This window comes from Barbus barbus (assembly GCF_936440315.1).
Source record: "Barbus barbus genome assembly, chromosome: 32".
Lineage (NCBI taxonomy): Eukaryota > Metazoa > Chordata > Actinopteri > Cypriniformes > Cyprinidae > Barbus > Barbus barbus.
Window position 1 is genome coordinate 4,802,849 of NC_136760.1, and position 15,796 is coordinate 4,818,644.

General features: G+C 37.0%; 1 protein-coding gene across 3 annotated transcripts; it reads right to left on the reverse strand.

The window, feature by feature from the left end:
* Positions 1-264: 264 nt before the first annotated feature.
* On the reverse strand, positions 265-13,467 carry kif22 (kinesin family member 22). Of its 3 annotated transcripts, XM_079388900.1 has the most exons (14): positions 13,304-13,450; positions 12,984-13,164; positions 12,250-12,377; positions 11,640-11,817; positions 11,085-11,239; positions 10,514-10,723; positions 9,098-9,491; positions 8,880-9,000; positions 5,842-5,962; positions 5,102-5,285; positions 3,064-3,152; positions 2,463-2,684; positions 2,309-2,368; positions 265-2,186 (listed from the first exon to the last, which is right to left on the reverse strand). In XM_079388900.1, the coding sequence occupies exons 4-14, from the start codon at positions 11,650-11,652 to the stop codon at positions 2,157-2,159; spliced, it is 1,599 nt and encodes a 532-aa protein (XP_079245026.1). In that variant the 5' UTR covers positions 11,653-11,817; positions 12,250-12,377; positions 12,984-13,164; positions 13,304-13,450; the 3' UTR covers positions 265-2,156. The 3 variants fall into 3 exon arrangements, with proteins under 3 accessions (XP_079245026.1, XP_079245024.1, XP_079245025.1); XM_079388898.1 differs by lacking the exon at positions 11,640-11,817 and having other exon boundaries at positions 13,304-13,467; XM_079388899.1 differs by lacking the exons at positions 11,640-11,817; positions 13,304-13,450 and having other exon boundaries at positions 12,984-13,253.
* Positions 13,468-15,796: the final 2,329 nt, after the last annotated feature.

Here is a 15,796-nt window from a genome sequence, read left to right on the forward strand (position 1 = left end):
AAAAGTAGTAATTTTGTATGGTAAAAGTATTAATTACATTTTAGCTATGGTATATCATAAATTATGAGCAAATGTCAGTTTGTGTGTGTTATATATAAAACCCTAAAAAAATGTTACCCTGTACTGTAAAAAAAAAAAAAAAATGATATTTGTAGCCTACTGCTAAAAAATTGCACCTTTGGAACTAAAAATAGCAAATAAAAATAGCATGTACATTTACTAATTTGCAGTAAAAACAATCTCTCAAATGTGACTTTTTTTTTTAAAACTGTACTTTATTTTATTTCAGTTTACAGTGAATGACATAAGGGGGAAAAAAATCAATTTCCATGAATTATTAAAGCAGTCGTTATCTCTGATAGTCAAATTTCTTTTCTGGCTACTGACAATGTCCCAAACACTTTAAGGAACAACAATGAAAACGTGCTTGTGAATGCAGCTCTGGTCTTATTTATGCCCTGCAATCCAGTGTGGCTGCTGTGGTCTGCCGCAAGGATGCAGGACTGCGTTTGAGTAATGAAGTGGTGTTGACTGCAGGCCTTCAGCCACTGCTGCAGACACATACACTCACCAACAACACATTTACATTCTCCTTCAGTCCAAAATGCAAATACTGAATGACAAGTCAAGGATATACTGCATCCTCAAAGAACATGCGCACATTTAATCCTGTGCTAAAAATGCATGACTACTGCAGTGGATTAAAAACCAAACCAAGACTCCATTTGACAGCCACTTTTTGTAGAAATGTTTTAAAGTTTTTAGGTTGTAAAACAAAATACATAGTAGATAAGATTGATATAAAGATTATTTTTTCACTGGAGAAACCGATATTGATAGAGAACTTGCAGTTTAGCCAAAGGTTTGAAGCTAAAAACTATTTAATGGATTTGTTTCTTATAAATATGCAGGGTTTTGCTTCCCAAGACATTAATTGATGGACTGGTGTGAATTATGTTCTTAAATCACCCGTTTGGATTCTGACGGCACCCATGAACTGCAGAGGATCCATTACTTAAGTGGTGTAATGCTAACTTTCTCCAAATCCATTGCCATGAAGAAACAATTCATTTATATCTTGGATGGCCTGAGGGTGAGACCATTTTCAGCAAATCAAAACTGGACACTGAAGGCTAAACTGCACTTTTTGTGAATAAGAGGTTTCTCTCTGTAGTCCTTCAGAGAAACATGATGCACCTGCGACTCGGATTCCCTAGTGTGCACAGGGTTAAGTCAACAGGCAAGCAATCATCACAAAAAAACTGTCATTTAAAGGATATGATGATATTAAATGCTAAAATGTTTTGTCGACTAACATTTTGTAAAATTTGGACCGATTTCTTCAACCAACTGCTCGCAACACTATTCTGAAGTCATTCTGGCTGAAATGGACAAATTTCCTTAAAGGCAATTATTTTGGGGCACTTAATTATTCACCAATACAGTAATCTTTGAGCATAATTATAAAAAGGTAATATTTTTGTCTTTTGGAAATTATTTCAAAATAGTTCACATGCAGGTGGTTGAAGAAATCCTTCCAAATTTGTTAACCTAACACACATTTGGCTTCAAAATGGTCTTGGTCTGAATGGATGCTTCTGAATGCTAAAATAGCCCGATTTACTAGCAGCATGCGCCAGCGCAAACCCTAATTTGGCATCAAGAAATTGTCAGGGTTTACTAAAGACACGCAATGAAAAATTTGCGATGAAAAGGCATATACATATTTTTGCCTTACTGCATATGCATACATAGTTCAGACAGATAATTATAGGAGAGTAACAGACAGCATCAGGCAGATATCAAAACTGGACTTCTGTAAAAGGATGCGTTTGAGAACAAATTATTTAGTTGTTCACATAAAAGTAACCATTTCAAGTATTACACCCAATTAATCATCTGCAAAAAAAAGAAAAAAAAGAACCCAGAGAGCTTCGTTATGTGATGGCGGCATTTATTTGGTGCCACGATAAATGATCAGTTCATTTAAAAATAAAAAAAAACATGGAAAAAGCAGTCAAGTATGCAAAGAAACTCGTACACAATAAAACAACTCTGTACAAAATGTTACACTCATAAAATGTGTAAAAACATTTTAAAAACACAAAATCACAAGTGTTCAAATACTCCTCTTCAGACACAGCGGCTCATACGCTTCACTTTCCCATACTGCTGAGAATATTGGCCTGTGAAAGGAAAGAAAGCGTGTGACTCAAGGGAAATCTTCTAAATCACATTCTAGTGTGCTTCTCTCCAGACACATAATTAAAGATCCATAGCAGACAGACATTACTGACAAACCACAAACCTTTATGAAAGAGGAGAAACGTTTAGCTGTAATGCCTTCGATTTTCTTCAGGTCTTCCAACTACAAACAAGGAAAATAAAGAGAAAATTAAATATTAATCGAGGCTCTCCATGTCAGAGTTTTACACATCACAGGTGAAGAGCCAAACTTGTACCTGTGTGAAGTCCCCATGAATCTCCCTCCAGCCCATGATCAGTTTGGCTTTCTTGTCTCCGATCAGCTGCAGGCTCTTGAGATCTTTCAGAGAGCCTGAGTTCAGCGTCTGCAGGATCTTCTTCCTGGACTGCTCTAGTAATGCTGAATCCAGACGGGACTCCCAGTTGATATCATCAGCGGGGGACGGATCCACACCTCCGTTCTCCTTCCCCTCACACACCTTACCAGCACAAAACCTCATTTAATCTTCATGTCAAATGCCAAAGTAATATCTCAGTTACTGTCAACAAGTGCAAAATACACCATTGCTTGACAGCTTTTAAAAGAAATGAGAAATTTTTCTCCCTCCATTAAGTTAATTCACCCACAACTTGACTCAAAACTCCCAAAATCATGCTTCACAAAGTTCATAAAGACATCCTTAAAAAAATGCATATGTAGTCATTAAGCTGGATCCACAGAAAACTTCAGCCATCTACTGACCATTACAATCATATCATTCATGTCAGTTTAAAATCATGTTATTTCCCAAATTGTTCCCACAATGTTAATTGTTGTACATTGTAACACATGTAAAGAAGAACCGCCAGCACACCAACCTCGGTTTGGATACGTTTCTTCTTTTTATCCAAGAATTGTGAGGGTTTACACACCACAGCGCACTGCTGCAAGGGCTGCACCTGAGAAACTGAGATGTGTTTGGACAGGAAAAAAAACAACATCTCCTTATTTACCAAATGTAGTCTGAAATGTTGTGCTTAAAGAAACTGCTCACCCAAAAATGAAAATTTGCTTAACATGTACTCAACCTCAGGCCATCCAAGATTGTTTTTTTTCTTTATCAGAACAGATTTGGAGAAATTAGAATCTCTTGCTCACCAATGGATCCTCTGCAGTGAATGGGTGCCGTCAGAATGAGAGTAAAATACATCACAATCCACACCACTCCAGTTCATCGATTAACATCTTGAAATGAAAAGCTGCACCTTTTAAAGAAACAAATCCATCATTAAGGTGTTTTAACTTTATACTGTTGTTTATGGACAAAATATGGAGTCCATAATATTGCTTTTCCCAGTGAAAGTGCATCCGCTGTTGTCTTCTCACATCAAAAACCACTAACATACTGGTTTAGAACCGTTTTTGCTAGTAGACTGTGCTTTATCTACGCATAGTTCTCTCCTGATTCAACAATTTTTTCCACTGCATTTTAGCTGTAAGCAACAATTTGATGTTAAAAACATTGTGGTGGATTTGTTTCTTACAAACATGCAGCTTTTCAGATTTTAATTGATGGACTGGAGTGGTGTGGATTACTGTGATGTTATCAGCTGTTTGGACTCTCATTCTGACGGCACCCATTCACTGCAGAGGATCCATTGGTGAGCAAGTGATGTCGTGCTAAATTTCTCCAAATCTGTTCTAAAGAACAAACAAACTCACATCTTGAATGGCCTGAGGGCAAATTAATTTTCAGAAAATTCCAGACTTAAGTATAGATTTTCAAGAAAATGCACTCTTAAAGGGCAAGTTCATCCAAAAATGAAAATTAGCCCATGTTTTACTCGCCCTCAAGGCATCCTAGGTGCATATGACTTTCTTTTTTCAGACAAATCCAATCAGAATTATATTAAAAATTGTCCTATAAATTCTTCCAAGCTTCATAATGGCACTAGGCGGGTGTTTGTTTTTTAACAGTCCAAAAGTAGTCAAAGAAAGTGCATCCATGCATAATAAAGCGTGCCTCACACAGCTCCGGGGGGTGAATAAAGGTCTCCCGTAGGGAATGGATGCGCTTTTGTAAGAAAAATATCCATATTTAAAACACTTTTCTCTCACTTACGCTGTCATTCTGGCGGATGATATAGGACATAGGTGTAGCGCATGCGCCAGTGATTGACGAACGCAGAAGCGCAGAGGGGAGACAGCAAAACAAAACACTGGTCATGAACTAGCAGCACAAAACAAGGATTTGTAAAGAAACATGTTGGAGGAGTTCAATATAAGCCAAGGCGGCACTGGTTTCCTTTGCTAAAGTAAGGAAATTTTGCTTCCTTTGCTCCTAGCATATCTCACAGGCTCATGTGCTACACCCGTGTCATCTGCCGGAACGGCTTGCACATACGACAGGAAGCTGAGGTGAGAGAAAAGCATTTATAATGTTTTAAATATGGATCATTTTCAGGCCTTTATTCAACCCCTGAGCCGTGTAAAACATTTTAGTATGCATGGATGCACTTTATTTGACTTCTTTTGGAATATTTATAAAAAAAAAAAAAAACACCCGGTACCATTCTAAAGCTTGGAAGAGCAAGGACAATTTTTAAATATAACTTCGATTCGATTTGTCTGAAAGAAGAAAGTCATACACCTGGGATGCTTTGAGGGCGAGTAAAACACAGGCTAATTTTTATTTTTGGGTGAACAAACCCTTTAAACGCTTTGAGCCCTGACGAGCACAGCACCTGCAGCACCACAGAAACATACAGCATACTAACAGCATAACTAAACAGGCAAAGAAAGAAGGAAAAATCTTCAAAGGGTCACGAAACACTAAAGCACTTAAATCAATACTGGGTTCTCATGCATAAAGAGTGTCCCAGGGGGACTGGAAGGATGAAATTAACCACATCCTACCCTGTAACGGTGTGACAACCGCCTGCTGTTTGCGTGGTTTGGCGGTTGTAGATTGTTTTCTGTGCAGTGGGGGCAGATCTGTTTTAAAGAGGAGTGCATCTTTGGACTCTCTCTCAATGGCTTCATTCTGCTTGTTATAAATGTTTGCTTTGTCCTCCAGCTCTTTCTGTTTCTCCTTCAACATCTATGGGAAGACAGCAGAACATATTTGAAATCACCCATTGGTTGATGTGGAAGTGGTTTTCCCAAACGGAGCACTCGTGCCCATTTGAAAACTAGGTTAATGTGGACTCCAGTACAGTTTGCAACTGGTACAGTTTTTTCACCTGTGCAATGCACAGACATTAGGGCTGTCAAATCAATTAGTCACGGTTAATAGCCGAAATATCCAAAAATAAACGTTTATCCAAAATAAACATTTGTTTACATAATGCGTGCTTACTGTGCATGTATATAAAATGCACATATATCTATATTTTTAAGAAATTTAATGTATATTTGCATATAAATATGGAAAAATATATTTACACATTGGTATTTGTGTGCATGTATATATATATATATATATATATATATATACACACACTGTATACACAGTACACACTTGTTATGTAAACAAACTTTTGTTTTTAATGTGATTAATTACATTAAACCCATTTGACAGTCCTAATTGAAATAGAGATAGAAATGTTGTTCTGACCAAGCAATAGAACCAAATGCTGAAAGAGTGTGTACGATACCTGTATTTCCTTACGGGACTGTACTACAGTTTTGAGCAAGTTGAGTCTCTCCCTTTCAGCTGAGCCCATCATCATCTTCTCCAGGGCCAGAAGTCTGTCCAGAACTGATGAATCTGGTGAACTGAGACATTTAAACTTTTAGCACATGTACACCTGTCAGACATCATATATTTATATATACACATGAATATGGAGAGAGGCAGAGACAGGTAGACTTATAATTTCCTGTGCAGAAATAAGCAAAACTTTTTTAATTTTGGTTAGTTTTTAACAAGAACTTATTAGAATTAAAAAAAGAAGGTTTTATTAACAATACACTGAATCTTTGAAAATAACTATAAATAAACTATCAATCGCTGCATTTTCCCCCCAGAAAGATGCGATGTTCATTTCGGTTATTTTTCCTAACCGATGCTCGTTAACCGATTATTAACCGTTAAAAGCCAATTAGAACTTAAATTAGAAAGAATAAGTGTCTGTGACCTGTTAAAAATACTAACATTTGTTTTCCGGGGATTAAGTTTACATGCACAAAAACAGAACATGAGGATTCACATGGACATCATAGCTATCACATCACACACAGCGCTTCTGCGAGCGGAGAAAAACACAAAGCTAGGCATGCTATATATAGGAGAAATATTTTCACTTAAATAATTTAAGAAAATGAAAGATAACTGTGCAACAAGTAGACTATGCAGAGTTTCAGTTCATTTTTGTGCTGCGCGAAAGGAAACCAGATGGCAGAAAGCGGCATTCGATTTTATTTTGGCTTATTTTACAAAAGCGCAAAGATTTGTTTGTGAATTTTTGTATTGTGAATGTTCACAAATAAAAGCAAATCTTTTACAATTCTGATTATCTTCATGACTAAAAGGAGCAGTTGCTTTCACTGTTAGAAGGGAAAAAACAAACAAAAAAATAGAGATGCACCAATTGACCAGTGAAATGAACCGGCCGATTTTTCGCTTGAGTCAGTCTCACGTCTTGCCGATCCTTATATTGCCAGCGGCGCAGGCAATGACGTAACAGCCACGCGCACACTCACAGTCGCATGCAAACACAGTTTCGCACGAGAATGATTCAAAATTTGAATTTCATTCAGAGTAAACGGCGAATGATAATGTATTTATGGCGTCCCAGATGAGGCTTGCACAACCTGAGTGAGTGTGTGAGAGAGACAGCACACAAAGTAACTCACAGAAATTTATGCACACTGCGATAGAAAATGAAAAAAAAAAAAAAAAAAAAAAAAAGATTTACAAAATATTATTTAGATAAGCAACATTATACGCCCATGCTTCCCCGAATATCAATACGATGTGACACTGATTTTATACAATAGTATTTCAATAAACAATAAGTTAAAATTAAGTGACTTAGATCTTAGACAAAATATTGACTGTTTTTGCTCAATTTCGCTGACAAAAATAGTTCCGATCAAAGCCACATCAGAACTGTTGTTTGTCTCCGAGCAACACACAGCGGTGTTTCATTACTGAATGAATCCACGTTTTTGAACGAATCGAGTGAGTCAATGATTCAGTGGCCCATTCATAATGACAGTCACTTGCCTCATTTCTGAACGAATCAGCCATTTGAATGAATGAATAAATGATTCATCAAAACAGACATAATTGACATTCAGACGAAACTTTGCTTCAAGAATGAGCCACACTGCTGACGGGATTTAAGCACTAGCACACCCTGAGCACATGCGAGTTAACATATTCCTCTTATCGGCAAGACATATCGGCATAATTTTTCATATCAGGCTGATACCGATATTTACATTTAAAGTCATTATTGGGCAATCCCGATATCAGTCCGATAATATTGTGCATCCCTAAAAATTAAGCAATGCTGTGAAGGAAAAATCATTTAGCTAAAATCCCACCATTTATTATTGTTCAAGAAATATTTTTAATCAATGTTGAAAGAAAAAAAAGTTGCTGTTTAATATTTTTGTGGAAGTATATTTTAAGTTCCAAAGAGTAGCATTTATTTGAAATAGGAACCTTTTTCTAACATTATAAGATGTCTTTACTGTCACTTTTGGCTAATGTAATGTGTATGTGCTGAATAAAAGTATTAATAAAAAAAATACTCTTACTGACCTTCAAATATTTGAACGATTGAGTGTGTGTGGTGTATGAATTCCGAAAAAATATTTCATTAACACCACATTCACATGTTGACAGTTTTCTGATGTTGCTTAACGGTCACATGACAAACAGATAAATAAATTAAACAAATTACTGTTAAATAAGCATTTTTAAAATAAGCAGCTTTAAAGGGATGGCTCACCCAAAATGTAAACAACGCATGAGCCTGCTGAAGCTTTTGCATGTTAAGCAACCAGCAGCACCATGTTTATATGAAGCAGAAGCAAGAGCATGTGTCATGAGAAGAATTGTTGAATAAAGTCCTTATTTTTGTTTTCTTTGTGCACAAAAAGTATTCTCGTAACTTCGTAAAATTACAGTTGAACCCCTGATGTCACATGGACTATTTTACTGATGTCCTTGCTACGTTTCTGGCTCTGGGAACATTGCAGTTGTTTTGCTTTCTATGGAGGGCCTGAGAGCTCTCGGATTTCATCAAAAATATCTTAATTTATGTTCTGAAGATGAAAAAGTCTTACGGGTTTGGAACCACTTGAGGGCGAGTAATTAATGACAGTTTTCATTTTTGGGTGAACTACCCCTTTAAGGTTGATTAGCTTTACTATGAGGGTTAACTCACAAACCCCAGTGCAAAATGAAATTCATTTGAAAGCCATTCAAAGCAAATAAAGAGATAAAATACTTAAATATCTTCAAAAGGCTGAGAATTCACCATTTTAGCTTGATCACCCAGCACTACAGCAAGTCCTCCCTTTTCATGTCCAGTGAGGCACATTTAGTCTATGGTTTTTGCAGTAGGGAGTTTTCCTTTGAGCACCAGCTATCAAATCATGACCTACTGCACAAAGCCAAGACCTGTTAGAGTGCTCATACAATAAATTAGTTCATCTGTTGTAACACATGCAGTCTTACCTGTGTGGATGTACGGGTGGTGGCGAGGACCGCTCAGCTTTCTTCCCCTCTTTAGACTTTTTGTTCTGGGGCTCACCAGAACCTCCAGCCTCCGGTTCCTCTCTAGCTCTCTTTCCAGGAGCTAAGAGTGAAGGGATAAAATGATTATTACATACCCCATTATTAACATATAGAAAAAAATGAATAAATAATAATAATGATAATACGGCACTGCTTACCAATCATAGGAGCCAAAACGGTTTCCCTGACAAAGGGCCGATTGACAATCTGCTTAGACTTGGCGGCGAAGTTGAGGGCTGAGAAGGTGTCAAAGTAGTATCTGTACTCCGGTGCGATGTTTGTGATCATGACGGAATGGGCCGATCCACCCAGAGAGTCCTGCAGCAGACGGGTCAGTTTACTGTCTCTGTAGGGCACGCGGCCCCCGGCCCCTGCGTTCAGAGCGTCCACCACTTTACTGAGGGTAAATAGGGACAGGTTGATGGCTCCGCTCTCTTTCAGACGGATGCCCTGGTTTCCTGTGCGCCGGTTGTCTTCTGAACCTGCCAGGTCAACTAAATACAGCTTGCCTGTTTGTTGTCTGTGAGGCGGCCCACGCAGAGACTTCACTACCTGAGATCAAACACATGCATTTATGTGATTATTAGTCCTTTGCAGAGAGCCGGTAACTTTATAGGATCCAATGAAATCAGTTTTATTTTTTCACAAATCCGTTCTGAATATTTCTGTATTGTTTTAATGCACATTACCATTTTTTATAAAAGTAACCAATAAAATGTGCGTTTCCCCCCATAAATTCTCTGATTAACTTTTTCTGGATTCTTATAATTTAATACTATTATTTACTACTGTCATTTCTTTGAGAAGTATATTTTATTGTACAACAGCAACATCTGCTTAAATCTTAATATCTTGTTTTAATCAAAAAGGGTGTAAGATTAAATTTAATCTAATCATAATCAAACTGATTAATTTAATAAACCGTTATAAATATTACTTAAATACACTGCATTGTACAACGGCACTATATTTCTTCATAAAACTGAACAATTTACTGGACTTTTCGGTGTTCTTTAAAACGCTTTACAGAAATTCTGAATTGTCTGTTTGAATTTCAGGATTCTGAATTATTATTAAAAACAGTGGTAATCGAATTAATGCATTAAACTAGCAATTTAACTCATCTTAAATCAAATTACATTAGAACATTTCCCTTTTTTGGAAAAAAGAGCTGCTTTTTAAAAAGTTTAAATTAAAGCGTGGTAAACAAATCATTGTAAAAAATAATAATATTACTTCCATGTACTATAATGTACAGTACAGATTAAGTGTACTGCCCTACTTCAGATTTATTCGCCCAAATTGAGAAAATCAGCAACATGCTGCATTACTGTACAATCCATTTTTATAACTGGACTCCACATTGCAGAAATCATAAGGCCCAACATATACAATGTTACCATGAGTATTGTGTTCTCTCCCACATTCAACCAGCAGACACTGTAAGTGGTATGTGTTTGATGAGAGATTTAATTTCAGCACCAGCTACCAAATCATGGTCTACCACACAGAGACCAGGACCTGCAAAAGTGCTAATGGAGAACTAGAATGAAGAGAAGTGCGCATGTTCAAACCTTTATGAGGAGGATGGCGTGACTGCGGCTGGAGCGCTGGTTGAGTTTAGTAGAGGCCGTGGTGCGGTTTAGACTCGCGGGGATAAAATGAGTGTCAAAATCAGTAAAGGATGAAAGCGGTGTGCGTGTTAGCCCAGGAATGAGGATGTTTCTGTCCTTGTCTTCACGGATGGACAGGTCCTGGGAACCTGGGGACAACAGGTCCAGCACCTACAGATACAAAGTGCATCAATATTCCAGAACAGCTGCTCACATTTATGTGTTAAAAAAAGGATACTTACACTACCATTCAAAGGATTTTTAATTAATACTTTTGTCACAAGAATGCGAAAGTAAAAAAAATGAATGCTAAAATATTTCAAATAAATGCTGTTCTTTTGAGCTTTCCCGTTTAAAGAATCCTGAAAAAAAGGATTGGGTTTTACAAAAAAATAAAAATAACCAGTAAAAACTTTCAACAATTCATAAGATGTTACTAAAGCAGCAAATCAGCATGTTAGCGTGATTTCTGAAGGATCATGTGACATGAAGATAAAATAAATAAAATAAATGATTCTTCAAAACATATTACCTTTTCATTGTAGATCTCAAGGTAAGACATCCCAACTGAGTATTCCCAACCATCCTGCTCCTTTTCCTGATCTTCAACCAGCTTGAAGACCTCCTTGACAGCTCTGGGAATAATGCCCGGCTGCTCTTGACTGCCGAGCATGGTGTGGGTCTTTCCTGAAGGAAGGAATAAGAAAAATGTTTAGACTGTGAAGGGAGTATATTATATTTTTATGGCACTTCATAATCTAAAAAAAAACCACACAAGTTACACAATCAGGCAGTTAAAGATTTCTAAAGGTACATTTACATGAAAATTAAGCACATTAAGTGTTTTGCAGACAATTGACAATACTGTAAAAATTATCCCCAGTCACAAAGGTCCATGAAAACAACAAATCACTGCATTATTACGCATACCAGGCCAGTAGCTGGTGCTGTCACTTTGTAAAGAAACATTATGAGTCTGCACACAAAACATGTGATATGCATGCACATGACATCACAGTTTAAACAAGAGATAACGATATTGCCTTCAAAAACTAGCACTTTGAAATCCGCTTGCAAAGGCCCAAACCTATTTCTTCCATGTGAAGGGGTAGGGGTGTCTCGAAGCTCTTTTGGTTGGAGGCGTAGGGGTAAGGGGAAGTAGCCCTTCAAATTAAGATTTTTCGGCACCACACTTCAAATGAAGAGGTAAGACAATTATCTCAGCATAAACCGTCTACAGCCACACAATGGCAGCCCAAGTGAACCTAAATGCAAGACCCATAAATGTTTTTGACATTAACAAAGTAATCATTTGTTTTGTTACATTCAATCATATTTAAGGTCTTAGTGTAAACAATAGTCGTGGGTTCCACATCAGGGCGATAACCACCATAGACATTGATTAGAAAGTCCTAAATTTTTTTTCTCAAATATGGCCAATTTGAGAGAGAGAAAGTTTCGTGTACGAGCGCCTGTGCATCTCTCTTTACAATGAGCGAGTTTACTTCAAAAACAGCTATTTTATTCCTCTTGTTGCTGGAAAATATAATGTAGCGATTCAGTATTTAAACTGTGTGATCAATAAAAGTTTTCAGGCCCCCAAAATACAGTTTTTAGTAGAAACCTGATGCGTGAACACCCCCTAAATAGGAATATCACCTACAAAGTAAAAGACAACACAGAGAAATGAGTCAAACCTGCTCCGGTGGGTCCATAGGCAAAGACACTGGCGTTCTGACCATTAAGGATGTGGGGGAGGATGGGCTTGACAGAGGTCAGAAACACCTCCTGCTGCGTGGTCTGTTCACCATGAAACACGTCGAACCTACAATCAAATACACAAAGCTTGCACAAATTCATGCACAAAAAATATATATATATATAGTACAATTCATGCAGTTCCAAGACTATAATAAAAAATAAATTATGCTACAAATTGTTATAAATTTACGTTTTGTCCTTAAAGAAGAAATTATTTTAAAAACCTTGCAGAAAAACAGCATTTCAATAAATAAAGCTTAATGTGATTGACAAATTGAGGGTGAAAAAAAACAAAAAAGGACTTGTAAATTCAAATTTGTGCTAGTTTTTATAAAATTAGAAAAATACGCCCTCATAAATAAATACACTCTTCAAAATCAATTCCACAGGGTAACTTAATGAAGACAGACACTTATAAATATTGTTGCATTACCTAAACCTAAATCATCTCCTAAAGATATCAGAAACAGTAAAAGCCTCCTTCAACAAGTATTTCTCTCCCTGATAATCCATCTGTGCATTTTAGTCAAAGAGAAGTCAGCACCAGCTACCAAATCATGAGCTACTGCACTGAGAAAGTGCTTAATACTGAAGGAGAGGGATGAACAAGAAGAAAAGGAGGCACTAGAAACACTAAAAGCGCAAACTTGAAGAATTATGACTGACTGACTGGTATTGCAGGGTCTCAGTGGCGTTCCTCCAGTTGATGATCTCCAGATTTTGTGGCCCCAGACCCCTGACACAGGGTCCCTCTCCCTTCTCATCCTGCTGGTCCATGTAGGGTCTGAGGCGAACCGCTACACGAACCCGAGAGACCCGCCTGGATCCAGCAGCACCACGCTGCGCCATTTCTGCGAAGGATGATAAATAAAAACAGCGATGTATATATTCTGGACAAAAGCATTCGAGTTTCCTGAATGTGTTTATTAAAGCCCTGACGTGTTCCCCTTTTTAAAAGCAAACCACACGCAAATTCGACATTAAACTTACCTGTTGTGTTGTACAAGTATTTACCCACGTCTCGGTTTATGCAGTCTGCTCTCTGGCACAATATAAAGTGTTTTGATAAACTAACTTTATTCAATACATCACCGCATCTCAGTAAACTCTTCAACAAACAATGGCGCCTGTCGCTCCAAGCACGGTTATTTTCAAAAGATGAAGACCACGCCCCCTTTGCTAGATTTAACCAATCAACACACCCGAATCCAGGAGCCCTTCTTCTTCTTTGAAATTGAAACTGAAGAAACAGACGCGTTGTATTGCCATCATTCGGAAGTATAGTGGAATAACACAGTGTATATTTTAAAAAAAACAGAAATACAAAAATTTCCGTCATGCAAGACACAACAACACACACACACATTATTCTACTCTAAGTTTTTCTTATGCCCCATGTTCAGTACATGATTGCAACCAATTAAAATGTTTGAAAACTATCAAAGAACAGTCTAATGAGGTGTGCGAGTCACTATCAAGCACCATTTGAAGGTGGGACGTCCTGTTCTGACACATGGTCACAGGAGAATATGGTGTGAGAAGGCGGCAAGATTATTTGCTTTAGTAATCTTATTTAAAATGACAATCAGAACTGTACATTAAAAAAAAAATGTGTTTGTGAAGGTGTAGAGAAGACATTTGTCAGGTTTTATGAATTAGTTTTTTATTTTGCATGTTCAGAAAGTGAGTTTTTATTAAGTGAGTTATTAAAAGGTCTTTTAATCATGTTTTCGTTAGTGCAATGTGCTCTTAACATTTATGCCAGCAAGTGGAGTTTTTGGCAAAAATATAATAAAATAGTCAATTCTGTTACCGTCAAACTCTGTTACCAACATAGAATAACAATGCTGACAATAGTGTAACAGAATTGACAGTCCACTGGATAATACTCTCAATTCTGTTACTTAAAGGGTCAACTCTGTTTATGAACTATTTTCACAAAAAATAAAAATAAAATCTCATAAACATTATTGTGATATTGTTGCACCTTTATAATATTTCAACAACATTTTGTATATAATACATTTTCAGTTGCTCCAAGTGGACAGTTCTTTTAAGACATAGGTATTTTTTTTTAATTTTTAAGGTATACATAGGTGAAATATTATCTCAGTTTCGATTGCTGGAATGTAAGGACTGTTTGTCTAATGAAACAAGAAGGATTTTTCCGGTTATGATTTATTGTTATTCCTGCACATTGCCTAATTTGCACGTAACAAAGTTGACAAACAATACCATAAAGACATTTAATTTTTTTCATTAAAAGTAAAAAAAACGAAGTAATTTGTATTTGGCAAGCACTAAATTATTAAAATTGAATATGTTTTCAATAAGACACTGGAAAGAATTTCTGTTAGTGAACAGTTTATTTTCCTTAACTTTCTGAAATGCCAAATGTATCTCCAATTATAGAATCACCCACATACACATGCTGCTTGAAAGTTTGCGAACCCTTTAGAATTCTCTATATTTCTGAATAAATATGACCCAAAACATCATCAGATTTTCATATAAGTCCTGAAAGTAGACAAAGAGAACCCAATCAATGTTCTCAGTGTTCTCCTGATGGTGGGCTCGTGAACATTAACATCAGCCAATGTGAGAAATTGCTTAGAAGTTGCCCTGGGAACTTTTGCAACCTTGCAGACTATTACACGCTGTGCTTTGGAGTGATCTTTGTTGGTCACCACTTCTCGGGAAGGTAAAAGTGGTCTTGAATTTGTCAGACAGTGGATTTGTGGAGTCCAAACTCTTTAGAGATGGTTTTGTAACCTTTTCTAGTCTGATGAGCAACATCAACTCATTTTCCGAGGTCCTCAGTAATCTCCTTTGTTCGTGACATGATTCACTTCCACAAACATGATCAGACTTTATTTTACTGCCAGATGTCGCTCTCCGTGCTCTTGCTAGATATGAATTATTTTCACACCTGGATTAAACGTCAAAAGTTATCAGATTTTTCTACAACTGACCCGATGTGAAGAGGGAACTGATCCTGGAATTTCTCTACAATTTAATAATATTTAGTCATATTAATCATATGCATATTAGAAATGGCTAGGAATCGGGTGCTTGGATGATTTAAAAAAAAAAAAAATGAATAAAAAACCTAGTTTGTCTAATCGTTTGGTCAGACCACTCTGATTTATCTAAACAAACAAACAAACAAAAAATGTATATGATTCTTAAAGTTCACGTGGCCATACAATACATACAATCTACTTTCGCGCAACAAAAATGGTAAGATATAGTAAGCTATAATTTATAGTTTCAATTTAAAGTGGCTCGCGCTCGCCCCCTCAGATGCTGCTGACAGAGATGCTTCTCGCGCTGTTTAATGAAGTGAAGTGAAGTGAAGTGACATACTGCCAAGTATGGTGACCCATACTCGGAATTCGTGCTCTGCATTTAACCCATCCAACGTGCACACACACACACAGCAGTGAACACACACACACCGTGAACACACACCCGGAGCAGTGG

What these genes read in the sequence shown, in the direction of transcription:
- kif22 (XM_079388898.1), bottom strand. Translation starts at nt 13,162, where the DNA reads ATGGCGCAGCGTGGTGCTGCTGGATCCAGGCGGGTCTCTCGGGTTCGT. An exon ending in CTATGGACCCACCGGAGCAG is followed by an intron (nt 11,240 to 12,249) that starts GTTTGACTCATT and finishes TCCTTCCTTCAG; the next exon opens with GAAAGACCCACACCATGCTC. An exon ending in TTCATGGGGACTTCACACAG is followed by an intron (nt 2,369 to 2,462) that starts GTACAAGTTTGG and finishes CCTTGTTTGTAG; the next exon opens with TTGGAAGACCTGAAGAAAAT.